The sequence below is a fragment of the Mustela nigripes genome, chromosome 1 (assembly GCF_022355385.1).
Source record: "Mustela nigripes isolate SB6536 chromosome 1, MUSNIG.SB6536, whole genome shotgun sequence".
In the NCBI taxonomy this organism is placed as follows: domain Eukaryota; kingdom Metazoa; phylum Chordata; class Mammalia; order Carnivora; family Mustelidae; genus Mustela; species Mustela nigripes.
Genome location: NC_081557.1, coordinates 111,354,254 through 111,376,984, shown reverse-complemented (window position 1 = coordinate 111,376,984; position 22,731 = coordinate 111,354,254). Strand labels below are relative to the sequence as shown.

The 22,731-nt window shown below is 41.8% G+C and overlaps 1 protein-coding gene across 1 annotated transcript in view; it reads left to right on the top strand.

The window, feature by feature from the left end:
• Positions 1 to 22,731, top strand: part of EBF2 (EBF transcription factor 2) — a 190,650-nt gene that overhangs the window by 121,881 nt on the left and 46,038 nt on the right. The window contains exon 7 of the mRNA XM_059393196.1: positions 11,936 to 12,017. Coding sequence (XP_059249179.1) covers positions 11,936 to 12,017 — 82 coding nt within the window. The remainder of the gene's footprint in view (positions 1 to 11,935; positions 12,018 to 22,731) is intronic.

Below are 22,731 nucleotides of genomic sequence, written 5' to 3'. Positions count from 1 at the left end.
CTAAGGGAGTGACAGAATATTGAAATACCTGGTTTTATATTTTTATGTGGGTTTGGCAAATGCAGTCTGAAAGTGGCTAATATGATACCCGACCTGGTGTTAATAGCCAATGATAATTCCATATGTACCACCTGCTACCTGTCAGGTTACACTTTCTTTCTTTTTTCCTTTTTTGGCGTGAAGGTTACATTAACTGTGAATATGAGTCTTCGTGGCCAGAGTGGAGGCAAGCCGTCATACTTTTCAGATGAAGTAGATCTTTGATGTCATTATCATGCGTTTCTTCAGTCGCCCCTTCTTCCCAACCCACCCCCTTGCCTCCTACCCTGACAACTTCTGTGTAGCCCTTAAGGGGCACAACATACCATCTTGAATTTGGGAATGGGGAGAGAGCAAGAAGGAGACAGAATGAATCACAAGGATAAACTAGACGTGATGTTCGTGGGGGAAAATCTTTCTACTAAAAAGTGAAATTAGAGAAATTTCCTGGAATGTATATATGGGGGGAAAACCCATTAGCCAAGGGCAATGTGGATTTGTTAACTAATTGCTCTACACCTTAGTTTTTAAATGCCGCCAAGTCATTTCTCTTTCTCCCTAATAATTTGTCTGGAATATCTCAAAACCTAACTCCACATAGGTCCCAACGGCTGCCCCTCAGCTCTCTCCCACGGGTACATATTTTGAAATCGGCTGGGTAAAGCTGAAGATAATATCCCCAAAACCCCAAACCGAAACCAAATCACTTGCCTCTCCATGCGTGGGGCTTGATTGGGTGGCCTTCTGGCTCCTTCTAGCTCTGAGCTCTTCTACAGATAGGATGCAGCATGCTAGGTCCAACACAGTACATTAAAATGATTTTTCTTGAAAGGTAAAGACATTATTAAGGATCCATGGCCATTCACATATTTTTTTGAAAGAAAATAGTTTTAGCCTCTTGTTCATATTATTCCAGCTGTTGTTATTATGTTCCTTCTGCATAACTCTGAAAGACACAGAAAACTCCCTTTCTTTTAGGCTTTTAAAAATACCCTTAAACTGGTTAATCTCTTCAGGTGGAAACCAAAGGCGAACGCTATGGTCTGGCTCAGAAAAACTGTCCAAATGTCTTACGTTTCCAAACTATCCAAGTAATAACATTGCTTAGCTCAGAAAAATTGTTGTGCTTTTTCCAGGTGCTTTCAAAATATTTTCCTCAGGCTGGTTAGTCACTGTAATAACCCCATGACATAGCTGGAGTTAAGGTACATGCCTCTTGGGGCAGAAACAGAAGCTGCCCCTTGGTTTGACCCCCTGGCATCTGCTCCTGGCGGTGACCATGGGCCTCTGAGACTACTTCTAAATTTTCAACTCAACTCCTAAGCTAGCTTATGTCCTCACTTTGTCCAAAAAAAAAAAAAAATTGGCTGACTTGTAACAGGGAAGTATATGGTAACGAACCTGGAGAAATCATTTCCCACTCTTCAGAAGAAGTTGCTGTTGTTTGTAGAGTCATTGTAAAAACCTAAACCTCCAGGGATAGACGGCCAGGCACATTTTAAGTGGCTTGTTCTTTTGGTCTACCAATCTTTTGGCGGCTAATATTAGTGATTTAGCTGAGTGGGAGGGCCAAGGAGCTCTCTCTTTCCTTCTCTCTTTGAATGTTTGATCACTTAACTCCGCCAAAACACGCATTTCCCACTTTGTTTCTCGAGGTTCATTCTCAGTTCGTGTCACTATTTGTTAGGCTTGCCTTGGCCTTCCAGATTCCTGCCGTGCCTCAAATTTTCGAGCCAGGTATCTACAAGTACGTTGACTCTCCCGATCCTTGTTTATTTTGGGGGGTCAAAATTGTGCTTCGTGCTTGGTTGCAAAACTATTACAGTTTCCCATTTTCAAGAGCACAGATGCATACGTTTCTTTGAGACTGTACTCTTCAGCATTAAAGAGGGACCCTTCATTGTAATCATTACCAAATGGATACAGTACTAATGGAACTTAATTGTTTCCACTAGATGGATCTCGGGTGTTTTTGGCAGCCAAAATGAAAATGATTCCAAATACCATCAAAGGGGCTTATAAGCACCCAGCATGCACAGAGTGTTTTGATATACAGTGGAGTGTTAATATCATTATCTCTCCTAATACAACATACGGTTACTTTAATCCTCTCCCGCCTCTGTGATCTTGGAAGATCCGACGGATAGAAGGCAAAGAATAAAACATTATATACAAGGAGACAAAGGGAGAATTAGTCCCCATCCTCTGAATGCGATTTTTTTGATTGTTCGGATGTTGGCTTCAAATATGTACCTTTATCAATACTGACTTCTGTATCTTCCACGCTAGTTTGAGTTTGTATGCGACATCAAACATACCTTTTCACACATGTTCTTTCCAGATTTTTTTTTAACACTTACTTAGCAGTTTATAGAAGGAAGTGAATGATCTCCTCAAGCTGCTTACAAATTAAAAAAAAATCTGTGCTTATTAATTATGCAGGATTAGTCTAATTATAATTCAGCAAATTAATTAGCGACAGAAGGTGTTCTGAAACATTGGAGTACATTTGCATGTTAAATGGAGAGGCTAGTCTGTAATATATGTAAATTTATGCATGGCTTCATAGTTTAATTTAAAAATTTGCAGCTGCATATGGTATGGGAGCAGGTGAAAAGTCAGTTTTAGTTTAATGATGCTAACAAACATTGGATGGTGTCCTGTCTTAGCAAGAGAATGCACTCATATCTGCTAATCTACGACACTGTCATAAGACTATAGTATTGAATTGATGCTCAAACTCAAGGTCATTAGTGAGTGGACCCGTAGGTGCAGTAAGTCTAAAGCTAAAAGCTGCAGAGAGAAAGGCGACGATAGGAAGGACCCAAACCCTGAACTTTGTTTGCCACTTTGTCCAGGAGCGAATATTGAGACCGTCTGCTTTAGTTTCGGGAAAGTCACATTCCAGCCCATGTAAAAAGGGACATCTATTTGCCTGACTGTTATCTACTCTGGCAGGTATAAAAGAGTTGTCCAACCTTGATTCTCTTTCCAAATATTCACATTTGCACTTCATTTCAATTTCCCGGAGCCGTGGGAAAGTTATTACCAAGTTATGAATTAATGGTAGGGTAGAGAGTTTTACACATTGGCCTCAACCATCTGGCAAAACAGTAAAACCAGCGGACCAGGCAGCAGCAAAGGGCTCTTGGTGTAATTGGTGTTCACTGCTCAGCCTAGCATAGATGAGCTTCACAGGGAGGGCAGAGTGCCGGGAGGGGGAGGGGAAGGCTGCACAAGGGGAGAAGGGGCGCTAAGGAAATAGGACGGTAAGGACCCATTAAGCTGATGGCTGGCTAATAACTTCATTTCTCTCCTTCACCCGAGTAGTCGTGGCATTAGAAAGGGAAATAGATTTGTATCCCAATTCTGAAGGCTCACGGAAAGATGCTTCCCAAAGTCAGTCAGTAACATGCGCAGTTTCCGTCTGTCTTTTTTCCTTTTCTTGATCAGAAGGGCTGGGAAGGGATAGGGCAAAAGAGAGGATTTGGGTTAAAAACAAAACAGAACAAACAAGCAAACAAACAAACAAACAAACAAAAAAGGAAGAGATGGAACTGTGCACATTGCAAAGAGCCCTCCAAAGACATTTAACGATAACAACTGGAATTACAAACATGCTCTTCGTGTTGTGTTTCATTCCAATTCAAGCCCAGAGAGTTCAATTATTATTTTCATTAATGGTGTCAGATTTTCATCCGAGTGCAAAAACAAGGACTTTTCCTTGGAGATTTTTTTTTCCCTACCAGCCTCATGTTGCCAAGTAATGGAATTCAGAAGAGTGAAGATGTCTGAGTACAGAAGAGGAAAAAAAAAAGTCCCAACATCCAGCCCCAGGTCCTTGGAAACTAGAGTGGGTTACCGGCCAGTAGTGAGTGAAGAATCAAAGTGGCCCCTTGGTTATATACCTTGGCGATTGTTTGCCATTTGAGCTACGGGAGGCATTCAATTCACTTCAGAACAAATCATAAAACGAAGTCTATCAGTACAGAGTCAGAATTACACGGTGGGGCAAGTGGCTTCCTCCCGGCGCCTGAATGAGTACAGCAGACTCACTCCTGAGGCAGAGTGTTTGGTAACGAAGGACCTGTTGCCACACTGAAATGCCACTTCCAGGAGCTTGTCATTGGAGTGAACACCAAAGAGAATATGATTTGATGGGGCCTGCTGCCAGGTAGGAACCAAATGATTTTGCCTGCCCGGAGCTTACTGAAAACAGTGGCGAGGATCTTGACCCAGTATCTTCCACTGTTCCTCTTTTCTGGCAATCTGTGGTAATAAAGTTAATGGCATACTCTTTTTCTCTTTGGAAAAGAGCTCTCCCTCAAAAATCAAGGGAAGAACTTTAATATGGGACAGATAAGCAAGGCAGAGAGAACCAGATCTGAATTATACCCCCTCTGGTATAATTTCGTTTGGAAAATGGGCTATTTTAAAAAGGTGGTGGGGAAGAAGGAGCAGTTCAAGGGCGAGTGGCAGAAGCTTGCCCAGCGAAATGTGAGGGAGCGAACTTTGCCTGGGTAACTAGTCCTCACTACTGGCCTAGAGGCTCTATTACAGGAGGAAGAAACTGAGGGTCCTAATTTTCACACTAAATACTAAGTAAGCAAAATAATAATAATAATAATAATAATAATAATAATACAGAAGCTTTGGCATCATGTGGAAATGACTTGGTAGGGAGGACCTAACGAGCTGCCACATGAAAGACTGAAATTATCTGCTGCCGGAGAAATTAACTTGCTGGTCTATTTAAAAATGTCCAAAGGAGGAGAGTCTCCACTGTCCCTTGGGTAATGCTTTCAAAATTTAGCTTGGTGACTTGACTCTGAAAAAATGTTTTCCAAGACTTAATTCAACTTCTTAGGTTATACATTTGACTTCCAGCCTTTTTTTCTCCATAGTCTTAATGGACAAATGGCCTCGAGTCTTCCTCATCCACTCAGGGTAATCGCTGACCTTCTTTTTGTAGAGGGTCGTCTTTGGACCAGATGCGCTCTTGAGATGGCCTGTTTTCTGATGTCTGATAGACTTGTTTGTTTTCTTCCCTACACTCCAAAATAGCCACCTAATTTTCAGAGAACGTGGGTCCTGATAGGAGTGATAGACATTTTTGTTTGTTTGCTTGTTTTGTTTTGTGACGTGAAGAATGATTTCACTCTCATTTCCAGAGAGTAAGATGATGGACGTGACATGATGCCCCATGTGGATCAATGAGGCCATAGTTCCCTAAACAAAGAGCTGCTTGGCAGTGTGTCCTACCTTTTCCTCCAGGAGAGTGGCCAGACTCCCACTAGAGCAATGTTCCTTCTAAGAGTCGGACAAAGCAGAGTTCCCCTCCTAGCTCTTCTACTTATTAGCTCTTTGACCTTGGACAAGGAAGCTAACCTGGCTGAGCCTTGCTTATTTCCTCTGTAAAATGGAGACGTTGATTCTCCTGCTGTCAGAGGTGGGTGGATTAAACGAAACCACACATGGCCCATAATATGGGGTCGATGAAGGTGGGGCATTTCTTTGTTGTTATTATAATCATCATCATGATTAGTCTTTTAGCCTTTGGGAGTTAGAGACATCGAGTATAGCTGTAAGAAAGAAAATTTAGTGCTTCAGAGTTTTTGTAGACTTACATTTTTCAAATCTGAGATGGCCTTTCACTGATATAGCCTGAGTGAATTAATGGTCATTAAACTCTTCCATAGGAATGTCTGTAGAGATTAAAGTTTCTGTGCCTACTCTGGTCCTGTATTCCTACTTACATTTTAAGGGCTTGTTGAAATAAATGGAATAGATAGAAAATCAGCTTATAAAAATGAGTATTTGACTGAAGCCTAAGGAAGATAGTCAAAATTTTTAAATTTCTCCTCTTTCCATGGATCTTCTTGAACTTTGTGCCTGCCATCATCTTACCAAGCAGATTCCAAGTACGAAGCATTCCCAGATGCCCCACTGTCAAGTTTTTAAGGTGCAGCAAGAACCAATGGGGAATTTGACCTCCCAGAGTGTCTTCATTTTTGTGGACTTCAACGAGAGTCTTCACAAAGCCCTAAAGCTTCAGGGCCCTTTCTCAATTGGGCTGACACCTAAACAATCAATAGGGCATGTCATTTTCAAGCCAAGCGTGGGGCCTACTGGCGCCCTTCACCTTACTTTAACTGCCTGGATTTGGATTCTGCTGGAGGCTTTTGGGAGAGGAAAATTTATTCTTTCTGTGGTAGGAAGGTTCAAAGAGGATATCACAGTTAAGACCTAGATTAAAGCTGGAACATTATCATCGTGTTTTTTACTGGTCTCTAGTGGAAACCTAACACTGAGGGGTTTTCTTACCTTATAAAGCAGAGTGAGCTGCCATGTTGGCCATCCCGAGTGAGAAAATGGCTCCAGGGGTATATCCATCCTGCATGAGACCCCTGACTCTGCCTAGTCCCCTTAAGGATGTAAACTTGACAGGGCCCTGGGAGAGGGCTGCCCATTTCTTTCAAATATGATTTTATCATCCAGGATATCCCAGGTAGTTTTTAGAAATGATTATTTGACAGTTCTTAGAAAGGTCTGAGTGTTTTAAAGTGTTTTCAGAAGCACACACAAACAGTGAAAGCCAATTGAATTTTAATTTATTGGACTCTAGAAAAGGAGGGTTAGCAGTTAATCCAGATAAAATGTGTCTTCCTCAAAAATCAATGGCCTTAGGCTTTTAAACACCTACACGGTTTGTGAGGCTGATTCAAGTCTATGTACAGGTCAGACTTCAGTGAGCCAGCCTGCCTATGTGGCCATCACAGCAGAGGGAGAGAGAGCGAGCACTCCCTGGTCTTAGCTTTTGGAGAGTATGGGGTTGCTCTTGTCCTCATGGTGTGTAAGATGTGACCATGGCATTGTAGGAGTTATCCCTAGGGTTGGCAGAATTAGATTTCTTTAAGGGAATAAGTTTCAAAGTGAAAGGTATTCTACATATTATTTTGCATAGAGTAAGGTTCTGCTTAATGGTAGCTGTTACTAGTGCTAAGTTCACATTCTTTGATACACATCCCTGTCTAATCTTTCTCTTGAAAGAAGCTTTCATGCCTTCCCACAGTGCTTTCCTTAACGTTTTTTTTTTTTTGTATTGCAATTTTTCAGAAGGTGCTATATCTTGGCTTTCAAATGGGAGATGAATGGAATGACCTCTACCACAAATCTGGGCAAAATCAGGCTAGGTTTTGTATCCATCAGATCATTGGTTATAATTCCGGAATCCAGCATGAATACTAAGTATTTGCCCTTCCTTTGCTTTAGACACAGTACCTCCTTCTCTTCCCCCACCCCTGGACCTTGACTTTTCACCTTATTTGTACAACTAGTTTGAATCTCAGTTTCTGTTTGGGAAGGGCCCAGGACACATCTAGACCCATCTAGGAACTTTCATTCTACTCTCAAACAGTGCTATGTGTTCCAATATTCCAGAGGTTTCGAGACAAAGAGACTTCTGGGTGGCTGGGCAGTCCCCTGAAATCTTAGACCCATATTCAGGGATCTCCAGATTCATCTCAGAATCTGAAGAAGCATATTTTGAATAGCTTGGTAGTGTGCTCCATGACAGCCAAGATTTGGTCCATCTTATTTGCCATGGTGTCTGAACCTTTGTGGAATATACTATACACTTTGTAATTGCTCAAATGGTTAAATCAATTAATTCAGCAAGGATTCTCATTAGTAGGCATTTATTTCCATGCAACTCTATTTGACTTAGTGTTTTCTTCTAGGGATGCTATAGTCTTCTCATTCTCCAAGAAACCAGAATCCTTCACATTGCTCTTTTTCTTTCCTCCCTCTCTCCCTTCCTCCCCCCTTCTCACCCTCCGTCCTTCTTCTTCTCATTATTTCCCTTCCTTCCTTCTTTTCTTCCTTCCTTCCCTTTTCCTTTCTTCTTTCTTTCAGACCATTTTCTGAATTTCTAAAACCCGCTATATTGAGATATAATTTACACACTATAAAGTTCACTGATTTAAAGTGCGCAGTTCAATGGCTTCTAATGTATTCACAGAGTTGTGCAACTGTCACCACGATCTAATTGGTTTAGGAAACAGACTGCCAGATGGAGCTTGCTGTGAGAAAGACCCAGGTTCAAATCCGTGTTTCTGCTACTGACAAGCTGTGTGATCTTGGGCAAATTTCTTAAATTTTTGGTGACTTCGTTTTTCCTAGCTATGAAAGATTCATTAGTCGTGAAGTTGTTGTAAGAAAAAAATGGCGCATTGTATATGAGGTACTTCCACCTAGCCTCAGAGTATGGCACAGAGTAGATGACTGACAAACTTCCGAAGGATCTCCTCTGTGATCCCTGTACCCTTCAGCTGCTGGACCAACACAGGATGGTGAGCAGGGACACAGATGGCTCTGATCGGTGATGTTCCGAGCCACCTTCTCCTGCTCGTAGAAGGGAGCATGTAGAAGGGAGCCTAAGATGATGGTCACTCAACAGTTTGCCTGTCAAGCCCCAGGGGACTGCCTGCTCTGACCTGTTTTCTCTCTGCACTCGAGATGCCCCACTGCCCACCGATCAGCAGTCCATGCTTACTTTTTCCCCCCACCACTTCAGATCAGTGGGTTTGACCTACCTTTCAGAAAACCCTGCACACCGCCCCCCCCTGGACTGCAGCAAATCGTGGTCTTTTTGTCTTCAGTGGTTTCTTCCCTCAGTGTAGCCATTTCTGGAGGCTCTCAACTCTACACACTTTTCTTTGCCATCACAGAATATTAATGTTAGAAGGACCCTAGTGATAAGCCAGTTAGACCCAGTTGAACAAACTGAGGCCCAGAGAAATGAGCTAATTTGGTTACACAGTTGGCTCAGGTCAAGACTAGACTACCATGCGGCATGTCATACATATGTGTGGAGTGAAGAAACGCCCTTTGGTTCATTGCATCACCCCAGCTGACCTAGGAACCAGGTTGCAATGTGCTGCTTGAGTTCACATTTTGATCCCACCTCTCTACTCCTGTGTATCTAGAGACCAAGGATAAACCTGTTGTTGTTGGTGTGTCCACTCCTAAGGAGTGAGATCAGAAGCTTTGCAAAGTGTACTGTGCTAAGTGGTTATGATATTTATGTAGTCAACATTGTTTGGAGAAAGTGGAAATAACAACTTCCAGCCTGATGAGAATCTGCACATTTGGTCTGAATCTTGCAGTTCATTTGGGTTTCCCGTTTCTGAGCGCAGAGTGCTGACATTTCCCAGGCAGCTCTGGCTTCGGAGGGATCCAGGCCCAGGGGATTTGTTCCCTGCAAGTCACCCTGTGGTTAATGGATGGTATAGTTAGTAAAGGGTTCTGTATTGAGCCCCTGAGCATGGTGGGCGGGGGTGGGTTGGGGGGATGGAAGGGAGGGAGGTGGAAGCTAGCAGTAAAAAGAAGAGAAAAAATTGGAGAGAGCAGTAAACCCCCAGGACTCCTTTAAATTAATTTTTAGGCTCACATATAAAATATCCAGGTCATAATTTCTGGACTAGCCATTTAGAAGCAGCTATGTTTTCTTTTAGGAAGCAGTGTACAGTGTAAGAGAATTTTCTCTCCCTCTCTCTCTCCCCACATATCTCTCCTTCCTCCACTACTCTCTTCCCCTTTATGAACAGAAGATTATATCCTTAGTGTGCAGGGGCTGGGCGGGTTACAGACTTAGACTCCAGGCGAGCAAAAGAGTCAAAATTTTCCACCCAAAGAACTGGTAAGGGTCCTAATTGAAACTGAATCGAGCCTTTCAGCGGGCTCCTTCTTTCCCTAAATCAATTTGATTTCATGTAAACATGTATTCCTTCTGCACTTTTCCACCTTCCACACCATGCATCTAATAATGTCTTCACGAACATTAATGTTTTCGCCAGATATGTTTTAGAGAAAGGGTCGGGTAGGTAAGGGAATGTATCAAACACGGGCAGTGCATTATAAGGAGCTCAGTTGAAGCAAAACTTTCCCCAAATCAAGGACTCAGTAAGAAAAAGCACTTGATTTGGCTATAGGAGGGGAAGAGGTGTAAATCACGCTTGGGGGTGTTGGAGGATAGATGTGATGCGGGAGGGGGAGCTATTGTTTGGAAGGAGACCCGAATGAGAATAAAGCAAGTTTGAAGCATATTGTAAGAGCATCTCCGTGGGTTGTGAGTGACTCTGGCCGCCTCTTCTGTAAATGCACAAGTGCAAGGACGTTTCCCTTTAGAAAAATAAAATGTTTGCCTTGTGATCAACCTCTGAGTGCTACTGGAAGACGTTTCACAGCACTTTAGGAAGCGAAAGCAGGTTGTGAATTTGAACGCTGCATAAAGCAGTGCGGAGCAAAAGGGAACAAACAAACAAATAATAAAGAAACGTGGAGCATTCCTCTGCCCTGTCGCTCCAGAGGTAGCTCCGGTGAAGACCCGGATACCTTCGTGGCACAGGAAGTCGTGCCAACCTCCCGGCCCAGCCAAGATGAAAAGAGAGAAGGGAAAAGCAGATGTTACCACATCACGAACAAAATTTTAGCTGTTATTTCCAAATTCCCACCCCACCTTTATTTGTAGCTAGGGGTCAGGAGCAGTTGGCCAAATATTTTTAGCAAATCTAGAGTAAAACATCCTCAGATACAGAAATCATTTTGAAGAACCCGGTTCCCATTCTCTCCTCCTTGATCATTTACTATTTATCTTTCCATCAGATTTTTTTTTTTCTTTAAGTGCTAGATACAATTAACTGGAGCACTGTCCAATTCTTTTGTGTGATTCTTTAAAAAATAAAAAATAAACAGAAGGTCACCCAGAGAGCATCTCACCAGCCGTTGCCTTAAAATAGAATTTTTGGAAGCATTGTTGATTTCTACTTATTTTTGTTGGTAAATCCTGAGGAAAAAATGTATATCTTTTCCTTTAAAGTTCTAATTCAAGGCATGGATGTGAGAGTTCTGGAGGGACTTTGGGACTGCGGTAAAATTTCGTTGTCATAGTAACAGAAAGGGAAATAGGCCTAGCTCACCTGGGACTTTAACACTGCAAAAGCTGGATTTTTTTCTTTTCTTTTCTTTTCTTTTTTTCTTTTTCTTCTTTTTTTTTTTTTTTAAGGAAAAGGACTCTGCAAGTGAGATAAATGAAAAACTTATTGTGTTTTGAAACAAAAATCCCAAACATTAAATAGGTAAATGGCTGAAAAGGTCACCTCTGCCATTTTTCTGGTTCGACGTAGTTGTCTGATTAAAAATGCCCAATTTAGAAATTGCACAAATAGTTTATTTTGGAGACAGTTGGCTTACCAGTATGCCTCACGATGAATGATAACCTCAGACGGTGATTCGGTGACTTTGTATTTTTCCCGGTAATCTGCAGAAGGTCTGAGAGGACATTCACACTTGTTACGAGTCCTAAAAACCCCAGTGTGTACCTGCACAGACTGACCTGCCTTTGGATGGCAACGTTACTGTTTTCTGATTTTGTATACATTGGTTAAAAAGAATAGGAGTGCTTTGTGTGTGAGGTATGTGAGCACGGAGGTGCGTGTGGTCGGCGGAAAGCCACATGCGTGGGAAACCCTGGGATTCTGGGGGAAGTCATGCCATTTTTTTCCCCCCGGAGCAAGACATTTTTGCACGGCAGGAGTCACTCTCCTTATTTGTGGGAGACGGAGTGCCCTTGCAGCTTGGGGGGCAGGTATATAAACCAGAGCCCAGCTTGTGAACCGCTTTGCAGGCCTCAGCGGTGCTGGAGCCGGCGTGTGATCGCAAACATCCAAATTTGCAAATTGCAGAAGGTCAGCAGTGTTCCTTCCCAGGCAGGGCCGGCTGAAACTCCCCAGACATGAAATACAATCCCTTTCAAATCAAATCTAATATAATGCAGATCTATTTTCTCTTAAAAAATGTTTACTCCACCATGTAACACATCGTTTTCTCTTCACAGATTCTTTCTAAAATTTTTCCTCAAGTGCAATCAGAATTGTTTGAAAACAGCAGGAAACCCGAGGGACATGAGAAGGTTTCAGGTAAGGGGCCTGCCATTCCTCCCTGTTCAAAAAGTCGTCCTGTTTTCTCTCTCTTTAGCACTTTTGTTCCTTTCTTTCTTTTTTTCCCCCCTTAGAAAACATTATTCACGGAGGCTGCTAACAATACAGATAACTCTCATTGCGTGGAGGGTTTCTGCATTTTGTCGTGTTTAGGCCTTTTGCCTCTGTTGCCCAGGCCCCAGGGGAAGGACACCAACCCCGACTGGAGATTTGATTTTCAGCCCTCGGGCTGCCCTTCGTGCACACAGCTGCCCACAGCAGGACCCGTGTTCTTGATATTCAGCCACTTTGGGATTTTTCAAAGCAGCTTCTCTGTGCTCTCTGCAAGCAACAGCCTCTTCCCTTCCTCTCCCACCAATTAACTATTCAGTGGTCTCTCTCAGAGTCCTCGGGAAAGCAGCAGCCCAAACAGCCGTGGTCACTTTAAGATCGCAGCATGACAACAAGACCCACGGGACAGTGACCCAGCTGCCTGGCAGTTAAATCTGCCACCGGTTTCATCACCCTTGCCACTGATGTACTGAGGATACGCGCTAATAAAAACACAGAGAGAGGCAAAGTGTGTCAGGTTGGAGATGAGAGGAAGTGCCCCTTGGCCCCCTTCCTTAATCTTTGAAGGACCCTTATTTAATCCGCCAAAAGGCTTTCCTGCCATTCGTACACCCTGTTGAAATATAGAGAGCGCCCTTCCCCGTAGAAACATGGAAAACACATTAAACAATAGCATCCAAGCTCCAAGCTTGAGACTTTAAAGAAAAAAAAAGTCTGGCAGCCATGGGAGGGATGGGGATATTAGACTCGTATTTTCGGTGAGAACAGTGAGGTTCTGAGGGTTTGGTAACTCACCTCGAATCACAGGAAGGGTACAGTGGAACCGGGAACCAGGAGGGTCTATCTGGTCAAACCCCTTCCACCAGACCACGAGTTTGCACCGTCGGCAGCTGCTAAGTGGATGCCTAGTTGTTGGCTTTTTGAAATTCTTCATAATTTCTGAGCCAGGGGTCACATACACTCGTTTAGCACAGGATTGCGCCAGTCAAGGGGCTGCTCCTGCCTGCCACCCGGAGAGCTGCTGGGGCTTAGGAACAGAGTCCTTCGGGAGTTAACGGGGGAGATGGGCGCACATAAGGTGAGAAAACTACTTAGTAAAAAAAAAAAAAAAAAACAAAAACAAAAACCCTCAAGTCATCCCCCCCCCCCATGTCATGGTCATCAAACAGCCTTGCTGACACTGGGACATTTTTGGTTAGTTATTTAACATGATTACCAGCCTCTCTTAAAAAAGTCAACCCCCTCCTCTCCACCATACAAATTTTCCCCTTTTGCACGGTGTAAAAGGAGCTTTCTTGGGGACCACACGGAGCATTGTGCGGGGAGAAGGTGGATGGTGTTTTGTGTTCCAAATGCAAACGTAAATAATATCAGTCCAAAAAATGTACAAGATTCAAAAGGATTCCAGAGCACCTTGATGGCCAAAGCTTGGCTTTCACTTCCTGAAGAAACAGAAGTAGGAAGAGGGGTTGGCAGTTTGGATTCCTATCCCCTACTTTACCACCATTTCCATAGACTTTTAAATTTGAGAATGCTCCCATCAATTTCAAGAGGCTTTTAACAGAATGTCTTGGTATTTTATTTTTCTCAAATTTTGGAAATGTACAAACTAAGCACAGACATGTTCGTATTTCCTATACTTTATCCATTATTTACTAAGTAATGGTTTCATGTTTCAGTGTGCCTGAGCTGTTAACAGCATTAGAACAAATACTACTGATCTCAAAATGATGGGAGATTCTCATCCAATGTGAAAATATTTGACTTCTACAAAGAAAGGGAAAGAATTTTTTTTTAAGTTTAGATTAAACTAAACTTAAGTTTAGATGAAACTAACTTTAGACAATTAGATTCTAATTGTCTTATTTTGGGGATAGAGCTAAAATTAATTGGCAATTTTGTGGGAATTTTTTTCTTGAGATAAAATTCATATAACATATTCATCATTTTAACCATTTCAAATTGTGCAATTCAGTGACCTTTAGTATATTCACAGTGTTGTGCAACCATTACCACCCTACAATTCCAGAACATTTTCAGCATCTCTAGATGAAACCCCATCCCTCCCAATTCCCCTTTCTCCCCACCCACTGACAACCATGGATTCATCATTTTCTGTGTCTATGGATTCTTCTATTTGGGACATTTCATATAATTGGAATCATTCAATAATACATGTCAACAATATACAAATCAACAATACATAGGATTTTCGTGTCTGGTTTCTTTCTCTTAGCATCATGTTTTCAGGTTTATCCTTGTAGCAGGTATGAGTAGTTCATTCCTTTTTATGGCTGAATAATATTCCATTGTAAAAGTTAGCACATTTTGTTTATCTCTACATCAGTTGACGGACACTTGGGTTGTTTCTACTTTTAGGCTTTTATAAATAATGCTGCTATGAACATTTGTGTACAAGCTTTTTGGTGTGTGAACATATGTTTTCAATTCTCTTGAGTATATATCTAAGAGTAGAATTTCTGAGTCATATGTTAACTCTATCTTTAGCTTTTTGAGGAACTGCCAAACTGTTTTCCACAGTGGCTGCTTCATTTTATATTCCCACCAGTAATGTATGAAGGTTCCAATTTCCCCACATCTTTGCCAACACTTGTTATTTTCTAGGGTTTTTTTTTTTTTGTTTTATTTGGTCTTTTGTTTTTGTTTTAATTTCTAGCCATCCTATGCATGTGAAGCAGTATCTCATTGTGGTTTTGATTTGTCTTTCCCTAAAGATGTGAGCATTTTTTTCATGTGCTTATTGGCCCTTTATTTGTATATCTTCTTTGGAGAAATGTTTGTTCAAATCCTTTATTCATTGTTAAATTGGGCTATGGATCTTTTTATTGTTGAGTAGTAAGATATATATATATATATATATATATATATATATATATATATATATATATATATATATTTGGGATACCAGGCCCTTCCTTATCAAATAAGTGATTTGCAAGTATTTTTTTCCTATTCCATGACTGTCTTCTCACCTTCTTGATAGTGCCCCTTGATGTACAAAATAATTGATAATTTTTATACTGTGCTCAGATTCTATTAAGAGTATAACCTTTAATGAGCACTCTTTACATGGAGAAGGCTACTGTGGAGAAAGTCTTGACTATGTGCTGTAATGATCAAGTGAGAGACCTGGATCAAGTTCAAAATATGAAACCAAACCGGAGATTGTAGGTAGTCATGGCGAGAGGATCTGAAGGAATGGTAACTTAGGAATTTCTGAAATACATATTTATTCAGAATGACAAAGATAATACTTTAAAACCATATAGACAGTTACTTCGTTCCTCCATTTTGTTATATGATCGATCAAATATATTTCCTAGAGAGGAGCTTTGACCAGCTAAGCTACGGCACCCGCTGATCAAACATATTTAATCTGAAGCATTCTTTTGTAGAGATTTGTTGAGAACAGCATAGAAATAGGAAATTCTTCTTACCAAATCATGAATCCAACCAAACTCCCTCTTCTCTCCCACCTCTCTTCTTTCCCCTGTCCCCAAACATTTGTGGAACTTGTATTCTTTTTCCCATAATGACCAAATGAGAACAAAATCATTACATTAATTTTTTTCAAGCCTGAAACAAACCTCTCTTTAATTCAGTCCAAGTCCCAAGTATCTCAGACATAAATAAATACATATACCTATTTATCAAAACACAATAGATTTTAATCCTTTTCTAGCTTAGATCTTTTTGAAAATTTGGTAAAAGCTATAGATTCTATTGCCATAAAAAAGCTGCATTTAAGCCAAGCTTTGCTTAAAATGTCAGGTGTTCCCACATCTCTTAGGGTTCCATGGTCTCCTGACCTAAGGAAATGAAATTCATCTACCAAATGGGTATCCTCCATGTAATTTAACTCTTACAAAGGGGACCTGTCCCCTTGGGAGTTCACTTGATAATCTTCCCACCTTCTTAAAAGTGCCATCTGTTCCAGGTGACTCCTGGATCCATATCCTTAGACCTCAGCCTTCTCTGGAGCTGCAGAAATCCCACTCCACCTTCTTCCTGGGCATCTTCCCTCGGGTTACTAATGAGCACATGTTCATGGCAGAATTCAATACTTGCTCTCTGGATCCGTGCCTTCCTCATTTATTGGTGAAGTGTCACTTCCTCCCCCTAAGTATATGCTAAGTCTATCTCTTCTCCTGAACACAACTGCAATAGGTCCTTGCTTCTCCTTCTTCCTTGTCCAGTCCTAAAGCTCAGATTTGGAAAGGCACGGCTGCTTAGTATCTTCATACCCGGCACATCCCCTGTTGTTTCCATATACCCGCTCACTAGGCACACCTCACTGATTTCTATTACGTGGACTATTACTTGAACCTTTCCACACATTTGCCCCTCTGCCTGAGATCCCTTTGCCCCCTTTAATTTGTGACTTTTACCCATGCTTTAAGACTATACGTGAATGGCACCTACTTTTTGAGGCATTTTTCAGACTCTCTCTGGCAGATTCATTGGCTCCTTCTTCTGGGCTATTGTTCCATTCTCTACACATTGCTACCACACCATCAATCACATTGTCTTGCAATTATTGTTCATCTAAGAGACTGTGCTGCTTGAGGGTAACATATTTTTTTAAATTTTTGTATTTCTCCCCAGTGCCTAGCATAATACCTGCCACTGTAAAGAGTTCAATAAATTGTTTTTAAATATTTTTTTAAGAGAGAGAAGGAAAAAAAGGAAGAAATAAAGGGAAAAAAGGAAAGATTTTTTGTGGTCCCAAAGTATCTAACCCCATGGGCCATACATGCAGAAAATCATTCCTGCCCTTATTGAAATGGAACAATTGGGTGAAACACCCAGATTAACAGCTCAGTGAAGGAAAAGAAAGAAATTTATGTCTGCTTGAAGCTAACAGTCCTGTTAAGAGATGATGAACCCCATTCTTTATTTCTCTGCATTGTGGGTAGAGGGCAGGCGGTTGGAAAATCCAGAAGAAAACCAAGCCAAGACAAGGAGAAGTCAAACATATTGTGCCCACATTCAGGTTTTAAAACACAGAAGTTGGTGGCCTTTGGGCAACTGTTGCCAACTCATTCTCAGAGATAGGTGGACTGGGTCTCCTCCCAGTCATGGTGAAAACACTGATGCACTCATTCATTAGTCCAGCCACCCACTGGGTATTACTGAGGACACTCTGTGTGCCAGGAACTATCCTAGGTGCTAGAGATACATCAACAAGCCAAACAGATATAATTTGCCACCCTTGAGGGACTTACCTCCCAGTGGGGAGATAAGGAGAATATGACAAACGAGTGACTCACATAGCTTAGCTACGTTTCTCTGTGGTCTTCAAGTGACCTGCCTGGAAGCATGGGGCCTGGCGTGATGCCAGTTGGCTGGTGCTGAGTACTGAGACTTAGTGCTGTGGTCATGGGCAACTGAGGTAGAATCTCAGGGATGCCTGCCATTATAATGATAGTAAGTGTAGATGCTCTTCCCAGTGGCTTTCTAAGTTTTCCATGGTATCAGCTATAACACGACACTGATGTCAGCAGATCACTCACTTAGTTGGTATTGAGAACATTCAAGATCTGGGTGCCAGTTATTTTCCTTTGCCTCAACAAGACTTTGTTTTATTTTTTTTAAAGATTTTATTTATTTATTTGGCAAACAGAGATCACACGTAGGCAGAGAGGCAGGCAGAGAGAGAGAGAGGAGAAAGCAGGCTCCCCGATGAGCAGAGAGCCCGATGTAGGGCCCGATCCCAGGACCCTGAGATCATGACCTGAGCCGAAGGCAGAGGCTTTAACCCACTGAGCCAGCCAGGCACCCCAATAAGACTTTGTTTTAAGCAGGCATGATCACTGTAGAGGCCTGGGGTATTTTCCATCACACGGGTAAACACCAACTTGCCTGTTAGTCATTCTGGAATTAGGAGCATGCACCTGGCTATATCTCTAACCTTAGGATAATTTTAAATAAACTCCTTTATTTACAAACTTATAGCTTTCATGTAGTGAGGATAAGATTCTTACCATCATTTGCTGAACTTTTCTGAGTGACTCTTGTGTGTCTCAGATTCACCCCTAAATTATTCCATTTTTAGTTTAGGTCCACCAAAATCATCATTTTTTTATGTACTTATTCTAGGGAGAAGACTAAGAAATATATCCTGGAAGGTCTTGCCATCTGTTGCCTCAAGACATAAAAGGTCAAGATAGATGGGGAGCACATGCAGACATTTGCAATGAAAGAAAAGTTATTTTGGGATCCAGACTAGGGAGGGACATCAGGGCTGAGCTGATTCTTATTTATGGGGGCTCTGCACATGCCTCCAGGATGGGCCTAACAAAGGGAATTTTGAGGGTCCTTAGAGGGGGTGAGGGAAAGAGTTGTGCTGTGGGGGGACACAGCTAACAGGTCTGTCAGACATCTGAGGAAGAGAGAGCAGTGCATGGTGGCGGGGAGAGGGGAATGGAAGACGCAAAGATCTCTATCAGGATGAAGAAAGGAAGTGAGGCCATGTGAGCACCAACTGGCATCCGTGGGGTAGTTGATACTGTGAGAGGTCTTGGGCCTGGATGCAGCCACTGCACGGGAACAATGGGGAAATTAATGTGGATGACAGAGACACCCAGTCCACACAGCGGGGCATTAGCCACCAGTCTGTTTGACTGAATGACGCAGGAGCAAAGGGCACGGCTACTCATGTCTTGGAACGGGGCCAAGAGCCATCCAACAAACTCTTATGATTTCTTAAACCCCCAGTTCTTATATAAAACTTTTTAATGGCACCACCATCTATTTTCCTTAAATAAAAAACGTTGAGTGTTTCTCTCACACCCATTGAAGAGGGAAACGAGAGTTTAAATTAACTCCAAATGGTAAAAATTTAACACAGCTCCAGCTGCCTGCAGGTCTCTTCAGTTCAGATCTTTCAATTCAAGAGCTACTCCAGCTGCTCTGTGATCTCATGCACCATTTGAAGGTTGTTGTGCTACCGAGCAGCAGTTTTAAAGCTCATAATGAAAATCACTTGACTTATGGCCTCTCTAATCAACAGGTGAGTCCATTATCTGGTGGTAAAACAAACCAGATAGTCTGAGAAATAATAATTATCTACTTGGAGTCAGGAAAAAAGAAAACAAAAAACCTCTGAGGGTCTGAGGATATTTCCCTTGGTCCAGTGCTTTAAGCTTAGGGAAGGTTTTCTGTGCGTTACTTCAAGCTTTTGTCTTCTCATAGGATACCCTTCTGCCATCCCTACTCCATGCCTTTTTGCATCTCAAATGGGGACAAGAGCCAGGGTGATATAAATTTTAACCAACCCACAAAGGGAATGTGTTTTGAGTTATTCATGGGAGAAAAGGAAGAGAAGCAATAGAAAGTAGCTGCCTGCGTGTAACTCTTGGGCAAGATTGTCAGATTTCAGGCAGGTGGAAACAAAGCTTAAAGGCTGAAACATTTTAGGAGACTCAAATTTGGGTGCTAAAGCCTAACACCAAACACATTCCAGAACAATCAGATGCAGAACTTCCTGGAAAGCAAAGCTTTCTTAGTTTTGCAATAGGAGTACATCGGTTTGTAGCTGCTTATGGGGACTACAGGCTCCTGGTTTTTGATGAACGAGAGGTGATTCATGAGGTCCCTGGGGGGCAGGGTTTGGTGGAAGAGAATGGCCCAGCGAGTCAAGAACTACATCAAATATGTTAAGGCTCCCCTGTGGCTCTCAAAATGTTTGCTAGTAAAATACTGCCCTTGACCATAACCATCCCACTTGGGGAAAGCAATGGGTTCAATGGAATAAATGAGGTAGGGTAGATGTAGCCAGTGTCTATGTATGACCTTTGAGATGGGGGAAATTTAGTAGTAAAGCAGGCTTTGTGATGACATGAGAGGCTGGTTGAAAAAAATTGCCATTTGATTTTTAGTAAATCAAGGAAATTTAGTAGTAAAGCAGGCTTCCTGATGACATGAGAGGCTGGTTGAAAAAAAATTGCCACATTCTAACTGGTTTTTAAAAAACAAACTCTTAAAAGATGGCTATCCTAAGCCAAATTTGCAAATCGTGCCAGTGGAAATGGTCTTCAGTATACTACTGCGCTTATGCCAATTAGATTTTATTTTTTTAAGTGCCAGAAGAATGATTTCAGTGACCTCGAGTTGTGTAACAAAACTTTTTCAACTCTTCAAGGCCTCTCTCAAATCTCATTTCCTTGATGGAATTGATAGTCACCGCCTTCATTATAGGTTCATTTTTCTCACCTCTGGGCTCCTGGATTATACGGTGGCCACACAGTTTAGTCCTCAGTTATGCATTGCTATCTAGTCATCTCTTCTGATTATATGTAGTGTTTGTTATGCTTCATCAACTCCCTGGTAAGCTCCTTGAAGTCATGACAATGTTTTCTGTGAGTCTCCATTGCACGCAGCAGTACCGTGTCACTGGGAACGTCACCGGGAGTGTCAAAAACCACATCTGACTGATCAAAACATAGGGCTGTCTTCTTACTAAAGAAAGTGTCTTCTCAGGAGCTATATCATTAATGCCACAGTCTCCCCTCCCTTGGTGTGAGCAGCTCCCCCACGCCCCACATCTGTCTCGACAGCAATCAACTTCGTGTTCTCTCGTTTGGCACTTGATCCTTAAACGAACAGAAAATTTAGCCTTAGGGAATATGAAACAACAGTGATTGCTAAGAATTCTGGGAATTCCTTTAAAAAAGAAAAAAAAGATGACAAAATCCATACTTGTGGGGTAGGTGTTTAAAGGTAATTTTGGAGACCCTGGAGTCCAGTAACAAAGAAGAATCTAGGCTTTAAATCTGGTTTGAAAATACGATGTGTGCCAAGAATAAAGTGGTGGGGAGAAACAATTTGCAGTAGCCAATTGTTTGTTGTTAGCCTGGGTTGGATTAATGGAGGCTTAGACAAAATTGTTTCATCAGAGTCCCCTTGTCGAATGTGAAAATTAGCCAGTGTATAAAAACACCAACGGAGTATTTTTTCCTCATGGTGTAGACTCCAGACTTGGTTGCCAGCACAACCAGAAGTCTGTCTTGCTTTTCTCTGTCCCTTTAATGGTCTCTATGTCTCTTTCCTCCTACCACAGGTGGAAAATAAAATCCCACATAATAGTTACGCTTTGGGAAAGCTGAAATAACATATATAGCAACTGAACAGTTATAAGGGAAAAGCACATCATGAATTTAATTCCATTTCCAGATGTAAAATGTCATAAAGAATTTTTTTTCCATACTTGGCAAAATAACAGGAATTTTCAAGACCATTTTATTTAGCTTGGTGGATGCGTGTTTGTGGGTAGGTATCAGAAAGCCTTGCACCTCGGGTGTGCTCTAAATGCTACACATCCGGGCTTTACTGAGATTAAACTACCAAAGATCCACGTTCAGCGAGAAGGTACATGACCTTCATTGAAATGGAGGGGAAATGTGTCCGCCAAATGGTTGAAATAGGTGTGTTTTCAAAGCAAGGACTCTGATCCGTATGGGAAGGTTTCTAACCCAGTGCAATTATTCTCCCGTGGGTACAGACGCTAGGATACTCATCTGTTTCAAAGAGCAGATCATGTAGTCATTCCACACATTTTTCATAACGACTTCTCTTTTTCCTTTACCCTTCTATGTGAGACGTAAGGCCTTTGTAGGAACACCTGGGCATGAGCTGAGAAAGGCTGGCTGGGGGTAGACTCCAAGCTGGTCGTTCCTCTGACTTGAGTAATTCAACCGAATCATACAGTTATAGCTTGGAGAAAGAGAGATGTTAAAAAAAAAAAAAAAAAATTTAAAGTGTGATGTTCCAACAAAGCCGAAGACATTTTAGAGTGAGACATAAAAATGCCCCATGGGTGGGCATTTTTATGTAAGTAAGTCAGGTTGGTAAGGGTTCCCATGTCGCCTGCTATCATTCCAATACCAAAGGAGCCGTTCCTCCATTGGAAACCTGATTGTACAGATTAACGGATGTGCCCACCTAAAGAGTAACTCCCACCGTGGCCTTGTATGGGCAGGAAAGAGCGCTTTACAACTCAGCTCCTGCTTCGTGTAAATTATTAGAGTGAGGGACGTGGGAGTACTTTTAGATAATGAGAAGAAAAAAAAAATAATTTGAGAAAGCTAATCCGTTTTCTTGAGTACTTTCAGCAGATTGCTAACACAGTTGCAGATTTCGGTCTCAAAACTGTCTTGTATTTTTCAAGGGGAGCTACTGACTTTTTCTTCATGTGGTTAAAACTGCCATGTAATCGAATGATTCAGAACAGAACCTACACTGCCACTCTCCAGTTGCTCTGTGTGAAAACTCACTTAAAATTCGAGATCACATGAAACAAAATAAGGAATCGCAAAAATTGGAGAAACTACTTCCACTTAAAAAATGCAAGCAATTTCAATGGATCCCTACTTCTCTCTCTCGGAATTTTGTCTTTTTAAAGTGCCATGTCATAAAAAATATTTGCATGAGTATCATGGGTTATTGCTTTTGTGTTGAAATGTCTCAGTCGAGGAGAACTGTAATCTATGGTAGCTTGGGTTTCTGACCTGCAGGCTTTCCCTTCGGAGCTTTGAGCTAAAATACAGATATTTCTCAACTATGAGAAACAAATGAACGCTGTCACAGTGTCAGCAGCAAAAACCGGGGGTCCGTCCCACAC